Source organism: Poecilia mexicana, unplaced genomic scaffold (genome assembly GCF_051168715.1).
Source record: "Poecilia mexicana isolate PSO_F unplaced genomic scaffold, ASM5116871v1 scaffold_2, whole genome shotgun sequence".
Lineage (NCBI taxonomy): Eukaryota > Metazoa > Chordata > Actinopteri > Cyprinodontiformes > Poeciliidae > Poecilia > Poecilia mexicana.
Window position 1 is genome coordinate 47,199,887 of NW_028263371.1, and position 16,641 is coordinate 47,216,527.

Consider the following 16,641-nt stretch of genomic DNA (forward strand, 5'->3'; position numbering starts at 1 on the left):
AACCAGATGATTGATGTTCAGACAGCTGAAGTGAAAAAATGCACATTTATTTAGGCCATTACCATGTGGGTTTGAAAGTAAAACACTTTAAAATATAAAACACAAATCTGAATTACTTTTTTTTTTTTATCAACATTAATATCTAAGTCTTAATGTTTCCATTTGAGTGGCTTACTTTTTTTTTTTTTTTTTTTTTTTTTTTTAACCAAAAAACTTGATATTAGTTGATAATGTAAGATAATGTGGTTACATACAAGATCGGTTACTTACTAAAATTGATCCATAGCTAAGGAATTGTGCTGCGCCTTTAAGATGAGCTGTTTCTTTCTTCTTCGTTGTTTTTTTTAGGAGGGCCCGAGACGGGTTCTGTTCTGTTAATGTAAAGGTTGCGTTCAAGTCTGGACTGCTACGCTATTCCCTCTCAGTGTTCTGCTCTTTCTCCACCGACGACCTAACAGATTTACCTCATCGTAGTGTTACGATGTGAGGTAGCTAAATCCAGTGGTTTATGGTTCATTAAAATAGCGTTGGCAATTTTGATTCGTGATATGCAGCGATGAAATGCTTGGGCTGGACGTATTATGTCAGATTTTGTTTCTGAATATTTGTTACGTGGAGCTTATCCATTTTGCCTTCCTGTTTTGATTTATTTTTCATAACCCGGGGACATTACGTCCACTACCCAGCATCCACTACAGTTTCTACTACCTGATTGGCCAGGAATGCTGGCTGTCATTTTTAATTTCACACTGTATTTTCCAATCACGGTGGTCTGTCCTGCATTTGTCAGGGAGTTTTGTTGTTGCTGGAGCGCACAGAACTATTTGAACTCCACTCCTCCTCCTGTTTCCCTGCACACAGTGGAGCATACCTGCTGCCACGCAGTCGTGCACATGTATGCTGTTGTTGAGTATTTAGTGCAGCGCGGGGACCTTGGCGTGGCAGTGTCAGTGATGGATAAGGGAGTAATATCAGCAGTGTTGGCTTTTGCAGAACTGCGCTGTCTACCACTGGGATCTGTCAGGCCTGTTCTGCTGAGCCCACACATTCTGCTGGCTTGCTGCTTTTGCTGTTAGCCATTTATTTAATATTGTGTGCAGGTACACGAGTATGTGTGTGTTTGTGAGAAAGGCAGAAAGAAAACATGCTTGTTTGTCAACATACGACACTGTTAAGTACTAATTGAGTTGCTGCAATTTTATTAAATTATTAAATGATTTAGCATGGTTTTATCATAAGGGATTGAGGGCCTGGTTTTAGTTTTTAGAGACATGGTGATCTTTTAACATAAAAGAGCAGCTTAGGTGTGTCTGCAAGAAGAATTTTGTTGGTTCAAATGTTCTTCATGTCGGAGTGGGACGACATAGAATCATAGGGATTTAAATCTTTAGAGAAAAAGAAAGAAGCAGAGAACAAGAAGAAGTGAAACCAAGCTGGAGAAGAATTTACAGGGGGAAAAAAAAATAAAACATCCGATTTCTTTTTTTCCCCTTCCCCTTGATTTCTCCCTCCTACCGTCACCCATATAATTTCAATTTCAATATAGGTTGGTGAAGTGTCACCCCAGTTGGGCGGATTGCAACATATTTTTGTTGAGTAGGAGTTAAAAGAGCTGCTGAGTGCAAATTTAATACCACAGATATTTAAAGAGAACATCCTTTTCATCTAAGGGGACAATTTGCATTATTCATGTTGTGCCTTCTGAGAGCTACAGAGACAAAGATGTTTCGGAAAAATATTGTTTTACAAGGACTCAGCAGGTTCCTGGTACAATAACTGCAGGTTTACAGTACATTCAGTATTTTTCCCACACTTTGTTTGTGTGTGTGCGTCTGTGACAGACAAACTGCATTAAACACTCCCCATCTTTCATTTTGCACTTGCTATTGTTGTAGTTGCCCCGAAGAAGAATCGGGCTATTATATAGCTGTCGATGTGCTGGTTCAGCATGATGCTCACGTATCTGTCTGTGTTCTTTTGTTTCCAGTGTGCAGGGCTGGCTTCTACAAATCTACCCACGGCAACATGGAGTGTTCAAAGTGTCCGCCCCATAGCTTCTCCCACCATGAGGGGTCATTGCACTGTGGCTGTGAGAAAAATTATTTTCGGGCTGAAGGAGATCCTGCCTCCATGGCATGTACACGTAAGTGTGCGTTCAGACTCTTAGCATAAACATTTTTGGTTAATATAAGACACGTCAATATGTGTGGAGTTTCCAGAACAAGCCACTTTTTACTCTACAAGTAAAGAGATATCAAGATTTTTTACATGAATTTTTGTATTGCCTCCTTCAAATTCAAAGTTTCACATACTCTAAGATTTTTGTTCCTTTAAACATTTTGGGAACCCCAAATGATTATGTTATGGGTTTGCAAACTTCTTAGAGTTAATTGGAGGCCCGGCGGTGGATGTATTTCAAGACAATAATGGAAGTGGGAGTATAAGGGCCATTATAAATCAAAGGAAATATACACTTCTACCTAAAAAAACGCAGAAATTTCTAGATTAATTTCACATAATTACAGTACAACACTTTGATATTCTCTGGTGTCAAAAAGTCATAAATGTAAAAAAAAAAAAAAAACTGTTTTCTATGATTAAAGCATGGATTTATCATATTAAAACTTAATTAAAATGTATCATCTGAAAAATCTGAAATTTCAATTAAAACTCAGAAGTTTATTGATATTAGAAAGTCAGACTTTTGTGATGAATAATCCCGAATGTCCTGTAACACTGAACTGGTAAAATTATGAAATGCACATCTGGATATCTTCTACATGCGAGTGGTCCATTTGGGCTCTTTTCCAACGTGTTCATGGTAAATGAACACCTTGGACAGGATCCAGAATGTCTTGGACAGAGAGGGAGAAGATGCAATATGGCTTCATCAAGTGTGTATCTGGGAGATGTGATGATACAGAAAACAAACCCAACTGAGGCACGTTTTAGAAATTATCTATTTCTAAAAACACATATTGCATAAGTTCCTTTCTTACAAATTTCTAACTTTACAATGTCAGACAATATCATAAGTTTTTAAAAAAATTATCAACACTTTTATCATAAATATGTGTCTTTCATGAAAAATCAAAGTTTTTTCTTGCAAATTTATGAATTTGTGATATTATAGAATATCCAAGTGTTTTCAAGTTATGTGAGAAATTAATATAGGCATTTCTCAGGTTGCCTTGCAGACGCAGGTGCCTCCAGCAGGCATCCCAAAATGCTTTCACTTCAGAACTATAAATCACCCCATTCCCTGATGGTAGATTATGTATGCATCCGTTACAAAATGGGCTGTGCAGAGAACAGTAGAAAGTATAAATCAGAGCGTACAGTCAGAGACAGAATCTTAATTAGAAAGACAGTCACGCAAGGTCCCTGTTGTGATTATCTCAACATCATCTTGTCAACTACGCAAATTTCACCTCACTGGGACAGTTGGAGCAACGCAAGAGATGAAAATGAATTGATGAGTTGTTAGGAGATAATCATCATGATTATCTCAGGAGAGGAAATGTACTGTTAGCAGCCTTCTAGAGGTTGTTTCAAGTTGACTCGGAAAATTTAATTTACATTCTTGGCGGGGAGGGAAATCAGGGGCAGAGGGAAAATTAAACTGTTAGCACGGACAGTTGAGGAGAAATACTAAAGTGTACCATTCTTCATTGTTTAATATCAAACATATTAGGCATGTCAGTCTTAGCAGCTTTGTTACCCAAAGTAATTATATTTTGGATTACTTTAAATATGCATGTTTGTGTCGAACTAAACTGTACATATTGTGCTCCAACTTTTTTGGCCCCTTTTTAATAGTGTTTGGTTATTTCCATCTGCTTTTATATATTTTTTTTGTTTATGTTGGACTTCCTGTAACACCTACACCACAAGTTATACTGAAAAGACTCACTGATATTTTTACATAGCAAAACTTTAAGCTTTTATAGATTTTCTTTAAAGTAATATATAAAAAAAAAAAAAACATCTGAAACCGAATTTAGCCGGAGAATTTATTTAAACCGTTTAAACAAAGGACTTTATCTTAAGTCACAATCCAAACGTTTAATTTCCTTCTCATTTCTTCCCCTGTCTGGACACTATTTAACTGAGTTATATGTCAGTCTTGTTTTGTCTTCTGTGCATTGGTCACAGATTTGATCTGAGGATCTGGAAATCTGTTTGTAATAGTGCATTGTACTTTTATATGTCAGTCAAAATTTGACTCAAGAACGACTGTTTTCCTTCTGACAGATGCTGTGACATAGCCTTCTTTTCTTGTAGTTTCAGAGAAGAAAACTGGCACAAACTGAAATAATACACTGACCAGTGTTAAGTCAAAAGACAAAATGTGAAACATTTGGCTTGTTTATTTAATGTACAGAGTTTCTGAGACAAAATACATATTTGATTTACTGTTCAAAGATGTGTTTTGCCACATCTGAAGCATGGTGGTTGCATTCCAAACATTTTTTTTAAAATCTCTGCTAATTTAAATCGAGACTTAAAGCGTAAATTTAAAGCTTAAAGTCTGGGTCTTGTCTAGTCCTTGGTCTTGTGTGAAAGTACCTGGTAGCAGATGTGAACCGCTGTGGACGGGAATTTTAAATAGAACTGACCACATTAACCTCCCTCCAAGGCTTCAATACCTTTCACATCAGGTTTGCAGCGATTGAGGAATTTATTGTAAGGCGCTTGGAGGCTCAGCTTCTTTGAGCTTTGCTTCCCATCACTGCTCCCGCTGAAATGGCAAAAGGATTTTATCAACCAGCTGAAATGAACAATCAAATTCAAATCCAAGTTCACTCTCCATGACAATAAACACAGTGCCACCTTCAGGCATCTTGCACAGAGAGATAATAAGCTGGGTTCACTGTTCAATAGGGCTCACAACTCCAGATTGCGCATAGGTTGAACTGAAGGAAGATATGAAAGAAGATATGAGTTTGTATTCATACTTCAAGCTGAAGTATGAATACAAACTATATTTGTCAGGCTTTCAAAGAGGAATCTTGAAATGACTGATATAGTTAGATTGCTGATGTATACAAAACAATTTTACTCCCCTCATGCTGTAGTATTATAATTTTTTTTTTACCCCAAACTCTCTTCCCTTCTGTAAATCGAATTGACGCCTCCACCTTGCCTCAACCTCTTCCTTTATCCTCCCGCCAGGACCTCCTTCTGCTCCCCGGAATGTGATCTCCTCCATCAACGAGACCTCAGTTATCCTGGACTGGAGCTGGCCGGAGGACACAGGAGGACGTAGGGATATCACTTTTAATGTCCTCTGCAAACGCTGCCGGGGTGCGGCTGCCAATGGGAGCACCAGTGGGACTCTGAACTGCGAGCCTTGTCGAAGCAACGTCCGCTTTCTGCCAAGAGCGACTGGTCTCCACAACACCACCGTGACAGTGGGTGACCTACTGGCTCATACTAATTACACCTTCGAGATTGAAGCACAGAATGGCGTATCATCACTGGCACCCAAAATGAGACAATATGCTGCTGTCACCATTACCACCAATCAAGCAGGTAGGAATGATTTAGACAGTTAGACAGATAAAAGCCTGACTAATTTCTTTAAATCACTGTATTAAGGTCACTTTGCTAGTTGGATTCCCTTTGCCATTAGAACTGCATCATTTTTGAAAAAGAAATATCTTAATTCTTTGTGGCATATAATTAACAATGTGTTTAATTTGGTCCATGCTGACATGAAAGCATCAAGCAGTTGCTAGATGTTTGACAATACATATTAAGATTTTTGTCTTCCACCACATTTCATATTGATCTAGTGAAGTGAAATCTTTGAGACTACGGAAGCAAGAACTCATTGTCATGTTCAAAAAACCAAACTGAGATGATCTGAACATAATGGATTATGCTGCTGGATGTAAACATCAGACGATGGCTAGACTGTCATCTTAAATCCCTAGTGTTATAGATTAGGATTTCTCACTAAGCTGATGGTTTCATAAGGAAGTCTAGAAGTGATATCTGACACATTTTTGTGGATTTGATCTTAATCCTCTCAGGTAAAACAAAACAAGATTCTCAAAAAATCAAAGAAATGTGCAACAGCTGCACGACATCATATACGAGCAGAAGAACATTTCACTGTATATACTGTGATTCTTATCATATAATAACAACCTAAATTTGATACGCTCCACACATATGTACTCAAGCCATCAGATCTGGACATTTACAAGCTGATTCCCAACTGCAATACTCTTGTTTAACGACTAGCATCATATGACCTCCTTCCTTCCCAAAGAACTGTCTTTTCTCTTTAAAAACTCTAATACCATAAGGATGACCTCCTAAATCTCCCATCAATCTTTTTATACAAATATCTTTCTCTATCCACATTCTTTGAAGAATAAGGAGGCAAAGAGAGCCATTGTTGTGAAATTCCACGGATGAAATAAACCTAGTGCCAAACCTCAGAAATCCTTGACTCGAGCAAGGAATGCATAAAGATCCAGCTCTAGTTCGCTACGTTGTATTTCCTTTTTACTTCCTCTTCCCTCTTTCTGTACAGACAGTCTTTAAATGTGCTGCCAGGAGTTTGATAGTTTCTTCTCCCACATCCCTGGTTCTTGGTGAAGTTCCTCCCTTGTTCGAAGTCATTTTTCTTTCTAACTGTCGCTTTGCACAGCCAAACCACATCTAACAATGTTTTTCTTATTCATTTGTTGTTGGTTTTTTTTGTTTTTTGAGACATGCTAAAGACATTTCTCTCACAAACGAATTCCTCCAAACAATCAGCAGGTGATCGAGTATGCACAGACATCAAAGTCATCACGATAATAATTATTGGAGAAAGGCAAGATCTTTGCTATAAACTGTATGTACAGAGTAAGGTTACATTGAAGCTTAATACTATTTTTGTCTTGCTTTTGTTTCAATTTTCAGTTTCTTTCTCAGTGTGTGTGAACCATCTGTAGAACAGCTTGATTGCAGATAATGAAAACACACATGGGCTGATCCGAACATTTGTCAGAATTTCTGCTGTGATTTATTTTGAGTCTGAAAGTATTCAGAACAGAATGCAGAATATTCTGCTTCATCGTCATCTCATGAGTTTCTGATTAGCATTTTGTCTTTGTTCAAAATGTGTTTAAAATTCAGAATTAATTTGGTTTTACACCATCCTATCACAGATAAACTGTGGTAATTACAATGATTGGTTGGAACTTGAAAATTAAATTTATTTTTCTGTTTTTATATTTGGGTCCTCGTAAAGTTCAATACACTGAAGCCCCTTGAAGCTCTTCATTGCAATTTAGGACTTATGTGCAATTTTTAAATCAAGCTAGACAAATTTGATACCAACAGAAGAAATTATTTTCAATTACCTGATAACAAAATGTAAAAGACTAAAAAAAACCTTTTAAAATGTAAAAGGTTTGCACAAGCAAACGTCTGTTGCCCCTCCCCTCATCCTCATATATAAACAATAACAAACTATATCTCTAGTAGCTGACATTGAGTAAAAGTTTACATTCATGGTTTATACTGCAAGTGGATCTGCAGTATGTCTTCTTCCATTAGCTGTTCTTTTGTGTCATAGGAAAAAAAAAGAGCATCTATTTTCAGTGTGTAGTTGTGTTAGTGCAGATGATTTCAAAGAAATGACAAACAATTTATTGGTATGAGGATAAAGGTCAGCTGGGTTTAAAAATCAAGTATCAAAAAGACAATGCAACTGAGAACGATAAGGTCATTTAGCAAAGCTTTAAAATCTTCTTTAGCAAGCTTCATAATCCGTGTTGTTAGTCAGGGTATTCTCCTCAACGTGAATATATATTAGATTTGAAGAAGGCTTATCACCACTAAGAGGCCTGCATGTGCTAGGAATTTTAAACACCAACCCAATGTTTGAGCGATCAGCTCCTTTATCAGTACTTAGCCAACACAGAGTTAAATTACATGGCGGCACATACATAAAAACACAAAGCATGCACCTTAACATTGTGCCCACGGTTCAAAACAGACACACACACACACAGACCTCTTGCTCTCTAACAACTATCTCAGACTGCAGCTGCACACCTTCCATCAACCCTGAGAGTTTACAAGGATTAGGTATGTCAGGGCACCAGCCCCATCCGTCTGCTAGTTTTTCTCAAATACACACGCACGCGTGCACACGCACATACACACACAACTATAGATGCCAAAGCTGTTAAAAGCTGGATTAAGTGTTTCCCTGGGAAGGAGCAGTGTGTCCTGGCTGGCCTGTCAAGGTGCTGTCAGATAGTTTGCCTCCTCTCTCCTCCATTGCCCTCCACTTGCAGTCATAAGTATGCTAACAACACAGTAACTGTAATCCACACATGAATAGAGTTGGTGAGATGAAACTGCAATTGAACTTTGCCACGCAGGGTTGTTACAAAGAAGCAGGGGAGCATTATATTTGGACTGACACATGTTAAAAACTCATTTTAACTACTACATTGATGTAACATTGTCTCACAGTTTTTGTATTGATTACCTTAAGCACTTAAAATACCTTCACAAGTCAAATTCCTTCAAAGTTTTGTCGCTTTTATGACCACACTTTTAAATTTGTTGGAAACTACCATCAAAAAGTATGATAAAAGGTGAATCATCTCCTAAGTTTCATGTCTTTTCCAGTCTAGCAGATGTTGTCTCTATCAGGTATTACAGTATTGCCATGTATTTGTCTCCATTCATCACTCCAAAAAATATGACAAGGTCTCATGTTCATGGAGTTGAAAACATTCCAACAACATGGCACTTCCACTAGCATGTTTCAGTGTTTGCGGCAATGTTTAGCATTAGTCTTTCTTTTTTTTAGATTTTATTGGCTCTAGTGGCCTTTCTTTGATAGTTAATTGACAGGAAAGTGGGTAATGGGAGAAGGGGAAGACATGTGGCAAAGGTCGCCAGGCCAGGAATCAAACCTGCGACAGCCGCGTCGAGGACTAAGGCCTCCATACATGGGTTGTGCTTAACCCCTGTGCCACCACAGCACACCCTAGCATTAGTCTTTCTTAACTCATAGCTTTTTGCGTCATGGACAAAAACTGAATTTGATGTCATGTTGCCAAAGCACCTTTCTTACATGTTTGTGTCCCTGACACTTCCTAAAGCTTTCCCTTAACATTGTCTTTCTGCTTGCCACTCACCCTCGAATATCCTCAGACATATTCTCTTACCTGAGCTGTGGTTTTCAGAAGCCCCTCTAGTGTTACGATGGGCCTTCCGACCTCTTTTCTGATTGATGCTCTCCTCACCCTGCAAGTCAGTTTAGGTAGATGGCCATGTCTTGATAGGTTTGCAGATGTGCTGTACTCCTTTCTTCAGATGATGGATTGTACAGTTGAACGTTTGGGATATCGTTGCATAACTGAACACTGATCTGTCTTCTGAGTTCTGTGATCCTCACAAAGCTGTTTACTTTTTTTTTTTTTTCCCCTGTGAGGCTTTTAAATAACAGCTATTTTTTAATACTGCGCACATGAACTCTGGTTACTCATTTGGTTACACTTGCACAGTATGTCTTATAGGGTTACCACAGTAAACAGAGGCTGTCCCACTTCTCAGGTGTTTATTTGCAAAAAGAAAGTTCATTTAATTTCGCATGTATGCATACATACCCTGCACTGCCTACTTTTCTACGGTATCATTATGAGAAAATACGTAAAAGTTAAAGTGGTAATAACACTGTTAAAAGTCACAGTACCAACAATCAACTATATCATTATCCACTGCCTCCGATTGTTGTGTGTTATTTCCTAACGTGAAATATACCAATTGTCAGTATTGAAAGCCGTTATATGCATTCTGTGCTGTGTCACTTTTACAGTTTTGCCTTAGACAGAAAAAGAGAGTGACAGGAATTTAAGTGCTTGGCGATAGACATTAAGAGAGAGATAGAAGAGGGGTGTGGAAAAAAAAAAACAGGGAGGAGAGGAACTTGAAGCTGCCTCCAAGCGACCCAGACTCAGTAAATCATTACCACCATAAACCACAGAGCCAATAAAAAGCACAGCCTCACCCCACTGTCGGAGCCAAAGGGAGAGGAGGAGGAAAGGAGGCGCATGGGGGTATAGGAACAGATTCTACCCATCTGGATTCATTACAGGAGAAAAAAATAACTTCCCGCAGAAATACACACAAGCATGCATATGCACACTCAGACGCATTCTGTGGCCATATAATCATAATCAAGAGAGGCTTGAACATTTCAAAGACAAACATGTTTTTTCCTGTGGTCTAATAAAATTAAAAGTCGATGCCTCAGATGCTGAGTTGGGCCCGAAGCTGCCTGGCAATTAGAGAGCAGTAAAAAGGGAAATAAGAGAGGGAGTGAGAAGACAGAGGGAGAGAGAGAGAGAAGGCAAAAGAGAGAGAGATAGAAATAGAGTAGCAGACCGAGGGACGAAAGCAATGCTTGATAAAGGCAGAGATGTGTAGAATCACTAGATTGGGACCATGTGAACTCCCTGAGGCAAGGCGATGCATGGGTGAAGAATTGGCAAGGAAAAATGGCAAGGAGAAGAGAGCAACAGACCAAAAGAGACGAGGACAGTGGAGGGAGACAAGGAAGCAAAAGGTTCACAATGTTTCCACAGAAAAATATCACAGGCCCTCCAAAAAATGTGTTGGAAGAATAAAAACTGTGGTAAAATCTGACAGACAAACTATGACATTTGGGATAAAGTTTGGTCTATGAGACTATGGATATCTTTTACTATACTTTATAATACAATGAGCGGCTTATTTAGTCAGCTAGTGGTGGGATCTTTGGCGGGTTTTTTTGTATTATTTGTTTGTCATTGTTTTTTTGTTTTTTTTAAATGTATGGAGATAGATTTGAGTCCTGTTCATTTTATCACATATTGTTGAAGCTCCCTCAGTTGAAAGAATATTAATATAAAAGGATTCAAGGATTTTTTTTTCATTGTCATACCACCTTGAGAGTTTGTGGTACGAAAAAAAGGATACTGGTAAGGGTACTAGGAAATGACAAATTGCAGCACTGTAGGTAGAGCTATGAGTTATATTCTTTGTTTTTCAAACTACAATAACTGTTAATATAATTATCTATCTATCTAGCTAACTATCAATCTATCTTGCTACGGTATCTGTCTTGATTCTGCCCATGTTTCACCCTCACAATTCAGCAAACTGAATTAGGCTAATAGGAGCTACAGACAGTTTCCAGTATTCAGCACCAGGGCCTGAACTTCCATTGAACCTTACATTAACAGAACCTTCTCTCTCCCTCCTACACCTTGTGTCTGTCTATGTCTCTGGCCCAGCTCCCTCTCCAGTAACTGTGATCCGAAAGGAGAAGACGTCTCGAAACAGTGTCTCATTGTCCTGGCAGGAACCAGACAGACCCAACGGCATCATCCTGGACTATGAGATTAAATACTACGAAAAGGTTGGTGGAGAAAATAGTTAAAGGGTCATAATAACATAAACCTTTAGTCCATGTGTCTTCAAAGAAGGAAGGGTGATCTACAGACCCTCTTTTGAGCTAAATATTAAATTAATTTCTTTACTCAGAACTGATGGAAGGAATTAAATGCATATAGCACATACTAGTAGGCTTTAAGAGAAAAACATTCCACTGATGTTTATGAGTTTGTTTATTCTACTGCACTGACTCAAGTTTTCACTGTACACCTGGAAGCCGTGTTTGACTGAGGTCAGATCCCATTCACACCACAAACAAACTTCTCTAAACTTTGGAACCGAACTGAGATCACCTCATCCAAACGATCTTGATATGGTTGTTTTTCTCCATACCCTAGTGTTATTGCTGTGGTTGCTTCTATATAAATTAACTGCACCAAAGAGGGAAACTAGCCAGAGTTTGTTTAAAAGAGCCTGAGCACCTCAGGTATGAAAGCACTCCTTTATGGCGTTTCCCATGAAATGATGCCGACCAATTAGCTGCAAGAAGAAATGGTGTGTTGACCAGTTTTGAGCCTGCAGGCGTTGTTTTTGTGTACATTGCTTTAAAAATTATGCTTAGAAATGAAGAGTTTTCAAACAAATGAAGCACCATGAGACATGATCACACATTGCATGACCTACGCACACCATAAATACTCACATCATCACTGGAAAAAGAGAATGAAGCTCCAACTATAAAAAATTGAGTGTTACATCTAGTCGAATTACATTTGTCAGACTTACTTTATTTAGGTTGGATTGACTTTGATTAATTTTAACAAATTAGCTCAATTTTTTTTCAAATTGGACGCCCTTTTTTTAAGTTCATATAGTGTGCCTTGACTTTGACTCAGTATCATATCAAATAGCAATACAAACAGTCTATGCAAAAAAATGGAGATACAAATGTTATGTTTTTTTTTTAGTGTTTATGCTGATAGAAAGGTGTTCTGTCCTCAGACTGAACATCAACCATACCAAAGACCACCACTTGATTCCAACTTACAGAGATGAGATACTGATCAGAAAGCAACTGTGTCTTTGTCCATCCATTGGTACGCAACAGCGTTTAACAGGATGCAATGACATAATATAATTAAAAAGACAGAGAGCTTCCCGAATGTAATCTTTTTGACAAGAGGAGTGACTCACTGAGGAAGTGGATGAAAGTGAAGCAGACAACACTGCAGACGCAGCACAATTAGAGCAGGAAGTTATTCTTGAACAGTACTAGCTTTATTTAATAGAAGTATTTTAAGCTACGTACCGTAGGGAGATTGTTGTGTCAGTGTTTTAATTTTTTCAATATAGTGATTTTTATTATTAATGTCTGAAAAAGGTTTAATGCTCAGCATTTTCCATCCCCCCAAAGTTTAACTAAATTCATAAAACACATGTCAAGGAATGTGCTTTTTCTATTTTTTTTTTATTAAATATTAAGCTGAATCTGTACTCATACCTTTCTAGGTCTTGTATCAGCACTTGAGCTTGGAAATATATTTGGCTCACTTCAGCAGTCTCACTACCCAGCCAAATGGCTTTCAGCTCAAAGAGAGATCCTGCATTTCAATTCAAACTTTAAAACAACCAATTTCTTACCATATTTGGTAAATATTTTTTTGCGTGTCCTCCTTTAGTTTTTTTATTTCTTCTACTTATTCCCCTTACATTGAACACATTTTTATTTTTCATCCTTCATTTCCGCCTTTTCCTTAATCTCTCATGCTGTTCTCCTCTGCAGTTAGCTCCTTAATGGAGACAAGTTTTATGGCAGACAGTAAATGCATCTGTGGGGCCCCTCATTTCTCTGTGAGGGAAATTAGTGCAGAACGAATTACACTGGCTTTCAGTGCCGATGCTGTGCTAGGTTGACATTTGATGGTGTAATTAGCCGTGGATGCAAGTTTAATCAGTCTGGCCTATTCTCTGTGTATTAATGCGTGTGTGTGTGTGAGCATCAGTGAAACTCAGATCATATTGCCTGAATGCCAATGGTGGCCCTTTATGTCTTGATTAGTAAGCTGACAGAAGCTCTTTGCTTCCTGAACTCTGTGCTCTTCTTTGATATATTTTCCTTAGACGTTAAAACAAGAACAAGTTAATAACAAAGGGTCAAATCTCTTTGCATGTCTAATTGTAAACTGGGATTGCTGAAATTCTAGCATATGCTCTGCCATGGCAAATGCTTGATAATTAAAAACAGAACTGTTATGGAGTTCAGAGGATAGACGGAATGGAGAGTCTTGACACTTTTGCACCGAGTCCCAGTATTTGAAATCCTTCAGGAAAAATAAATATTCAACCCAAGGATTTTAATTCCTTGTCAAAAAGCTCTCTCTTCCAGAAACCAGAACTCAACCAACTAGACAAGACTCCTCCTAGATCACTGAAAGAGAGAGGCCCCTTTGTGTAGCATGCAGATTCTCACTGAGCATACCAGCTATTAGGGCCCACGGTGCACACATCTGAACACAAAGTTTTCTTTGTAAAAATCATACTACAATTTACCGTTTAAGTTTATAGAAATGTTACAATATAAATGGCCTTGTATTCCATGTCAGTACAGGACATATTTTACTGTAGATAATGACACTCTCTTTCCAGCGTCTGTCAGCATCTGGTCTTTTGTTGATTTTCTAAGATTGTTGTACACCTTTCCACCAAGACAAATAATCCATCTCCTTCCTGAGTGCTATAATTGATACTTTGACTTGGGCAGAATTGGTAAACATATGAATATAGCACCTGTATAAATCAGGAAATTGTGCACAAGAATGAAACATATTATTTTGTCTGATTTCTTGTGATTTTATCATGATGTCTCATAGATTTGAAGGTTAAAGTTTATCCAGAGACATGCCCCCATTTAAATAACATGTTTTGAATTAACCTATCAGAAGCTTGCAAAGCCAGAACATCATCATCTGGGCTTCTCTAAATGATTTAAAGACGTATTACTTAAGGTAGCAGGATATTAGATAATTTTGTGATGTGATTGGTAAATATTCTGATGTCAGCAGGTGCGATATGTGCCTATTTCCTTATTTCCTCTATTTTTTCTGTGCTTCCATCACTCTTTGACATTTAGCATTTTGAGCAATGTCATGTGTGTCTGGTAAGAGCACCTGCTTCCACCAGACTCTGCTCACCTGGCTAAATATTTCATCAGCATGTAAAATGCAAACTCATGACGCTGGGACTATACTGTTTTTGCCGGTGCTTATTCCACTCTAAGTTGTCCTTTGTGATAAGAATATTGCAATGAGAATTGATCTGTGTCTCTTTGGATTAATTCAGCATTTAACAATAATTTTGATTATCATAGCTGACCTAAAACATGAAAGGTTTTGTCTAAATTCATGTCATATTGTGAAAAAAGTCGAAATGTCTCTTTTTATAATTTACACAATTATGTAGTTTTACCTGTGTGTATATGATCTTTAGAAAAAAAATAAACATAAGATAATATGCAGAGAGAATAAGTAGCGTAATTCAAAATATATTAACATTATCACCACATATTTCATATGATAAACCAACACAAAGCAGGACTAATACAAATACCATAATTTTCAGATCTTCATTTGAATTTGAATTTGTGAGACGTTTATCATTGCCTTTCCATTTCACAATGTTGCAATGTTAATGGCTTCTAAATCCCAGCACATTACATTAAAAATTGTGCTTCTAACTTGGTAAAATGTGGAAAAGTTAATGAAGTGAGAAAAATCATGAGAAACATTTAAAACACTTTAAATGCTCATTAAAGTGATTGATTGTTAATGGTACACCTGGCACAGCAAAGGACATAAATGAAACATTTCATAGGGATTTATTTTTTTTAAAGATGATCTATTTAACACATTTGCATTCCTGGTCTGCAGACACTTAATCAGGAATTTCTGGCATCAAACTTTAAAGCAGTATCCTTCTGGCCAAGCATCACTGTGTGATGTTTCAATTTCTAAAATAACTTCCAACCCTACGGACCTTACTTCTATGTCACACAGTTATGGAACTACCAGCTCAAATGCCCTACGTGTCAGAGCCCTTGTGTTGTTCATTTCCTGTCCTATACGTAGCAAGAGCTACACAGCTCTGGTGATATTCTTGGGAATTCCCAACCAGAGAGCTTCCCAGAAGAAAAGATGTGTTTCATCTTCAGGAGAGCTGTATGATCTATATGATCTGCCTGTCGCTTCCACTGGCGAAAAGGGGCGCTCTGCAGCTACCAAGACATTCACAAGGGCACTTTGTGAAAACATAATTTGTGGGGGTAGACTTTGCGGACTGCTTCTGCATTTCTTATCATTCTAATCTAAAGAGCTGAGAGATAACTTAAAAACCGATTGAGTTGAAGCTGTTTATTTAGTCTTAAGACTCCTTAAACAAAAGGAATGCCTGTTGAAACAGGTATTTACAAGACTTCTGTTGTGCATCCACGACTGCATGTGCACACATAGGAGCTGTAATTAGCTGCAGCTTTGTTTGGACTATCAAGGCAAAGCTGAACACAGGGGCCTTGTTAAAACCTAACAGGATTTTAGTGAAACGTCTATATTGTGCGATGCAAATAGTCTCCCGCCCTCTCTTGTTGTTTCATCACACCTGTGTTTTATTTTCAGGGGATCACATGTTGTCTCAATCACTGCCCTGTGACAGGCTGCCTAAGATTTATAGTCGTGATGAAAAGTCGTTCCAGCGCAGGTCTGGTGTATCAGTTTCCTCCTCAGACACGTACATGTTTGAAAAGCTTTGCGTACCATTAGAGCTCTTCCCCATGAAGAAGCGTGAAGCTTCCTCTCGACACTGAACACACAGGCTTGTGTGTTCATGTCTGTGTGTCTTGAAGACCCTATGACGACTGCCTGTTCAGATAAACATCTGGCATTAAATTGGGTCAATAAAAAGAGTCTTTGACATGTTCTGGTCTCGACTGACTTTTACGAGTTTGTCAACATTTCCAGACATAACTCAGTTTTGGGATTGATGATGAAGTCATCTGCAATAGATTTTTATTAGGGTTAAAGTCAGGCTTGTGCTGTTTTTTATCTGTAAAACCATGTTTCACTGCTTAGAACTGGGTCAACAATGGTGTGTTAGCAATTTTGTGTTGGCCATGGACTGACAACATAATCTTAGACATAAAGAAAGTTAAAGAATTTCAACCTTTGGGGCATTACGAACTTTTGGTTTTCC

The 16,641-nt window shown here is 38.0% G+C and overlaps 1 protein-coding gene across 3 annotated transcripts in view; it reads left to right on the forward strand.

Moving 5' to 3' along the window:
* Positions 1 to 16,641, forward strand: part of epha3 (eph receptor A3) — a 104,835-nt gene that overhangs the window by 59,062 nt on the left and 29,132 nt on the right. For all 3 annotated transcript variants that reach the window (XM_088001915.1, XM_088001902.1, XM_088001908.1), the window contains exons 4-6: positions 1,988 to 2,143; positions 5,176 to 5,535; positions 11,301 to 11,425. In XM_088001915.1, coding sequence (XP_087858041.1) covers positions 1,988 to 2,143; positions 5,176 to 5,535; positions 11,301 to 11,425 — 641 coding nt within the window. The remainder of the gene's footprint in view (positions 1 to 1,987; positions 2,144 to 5,175; positions 5,536 to 11,300; positions 11,426 to 16,641) is intronic.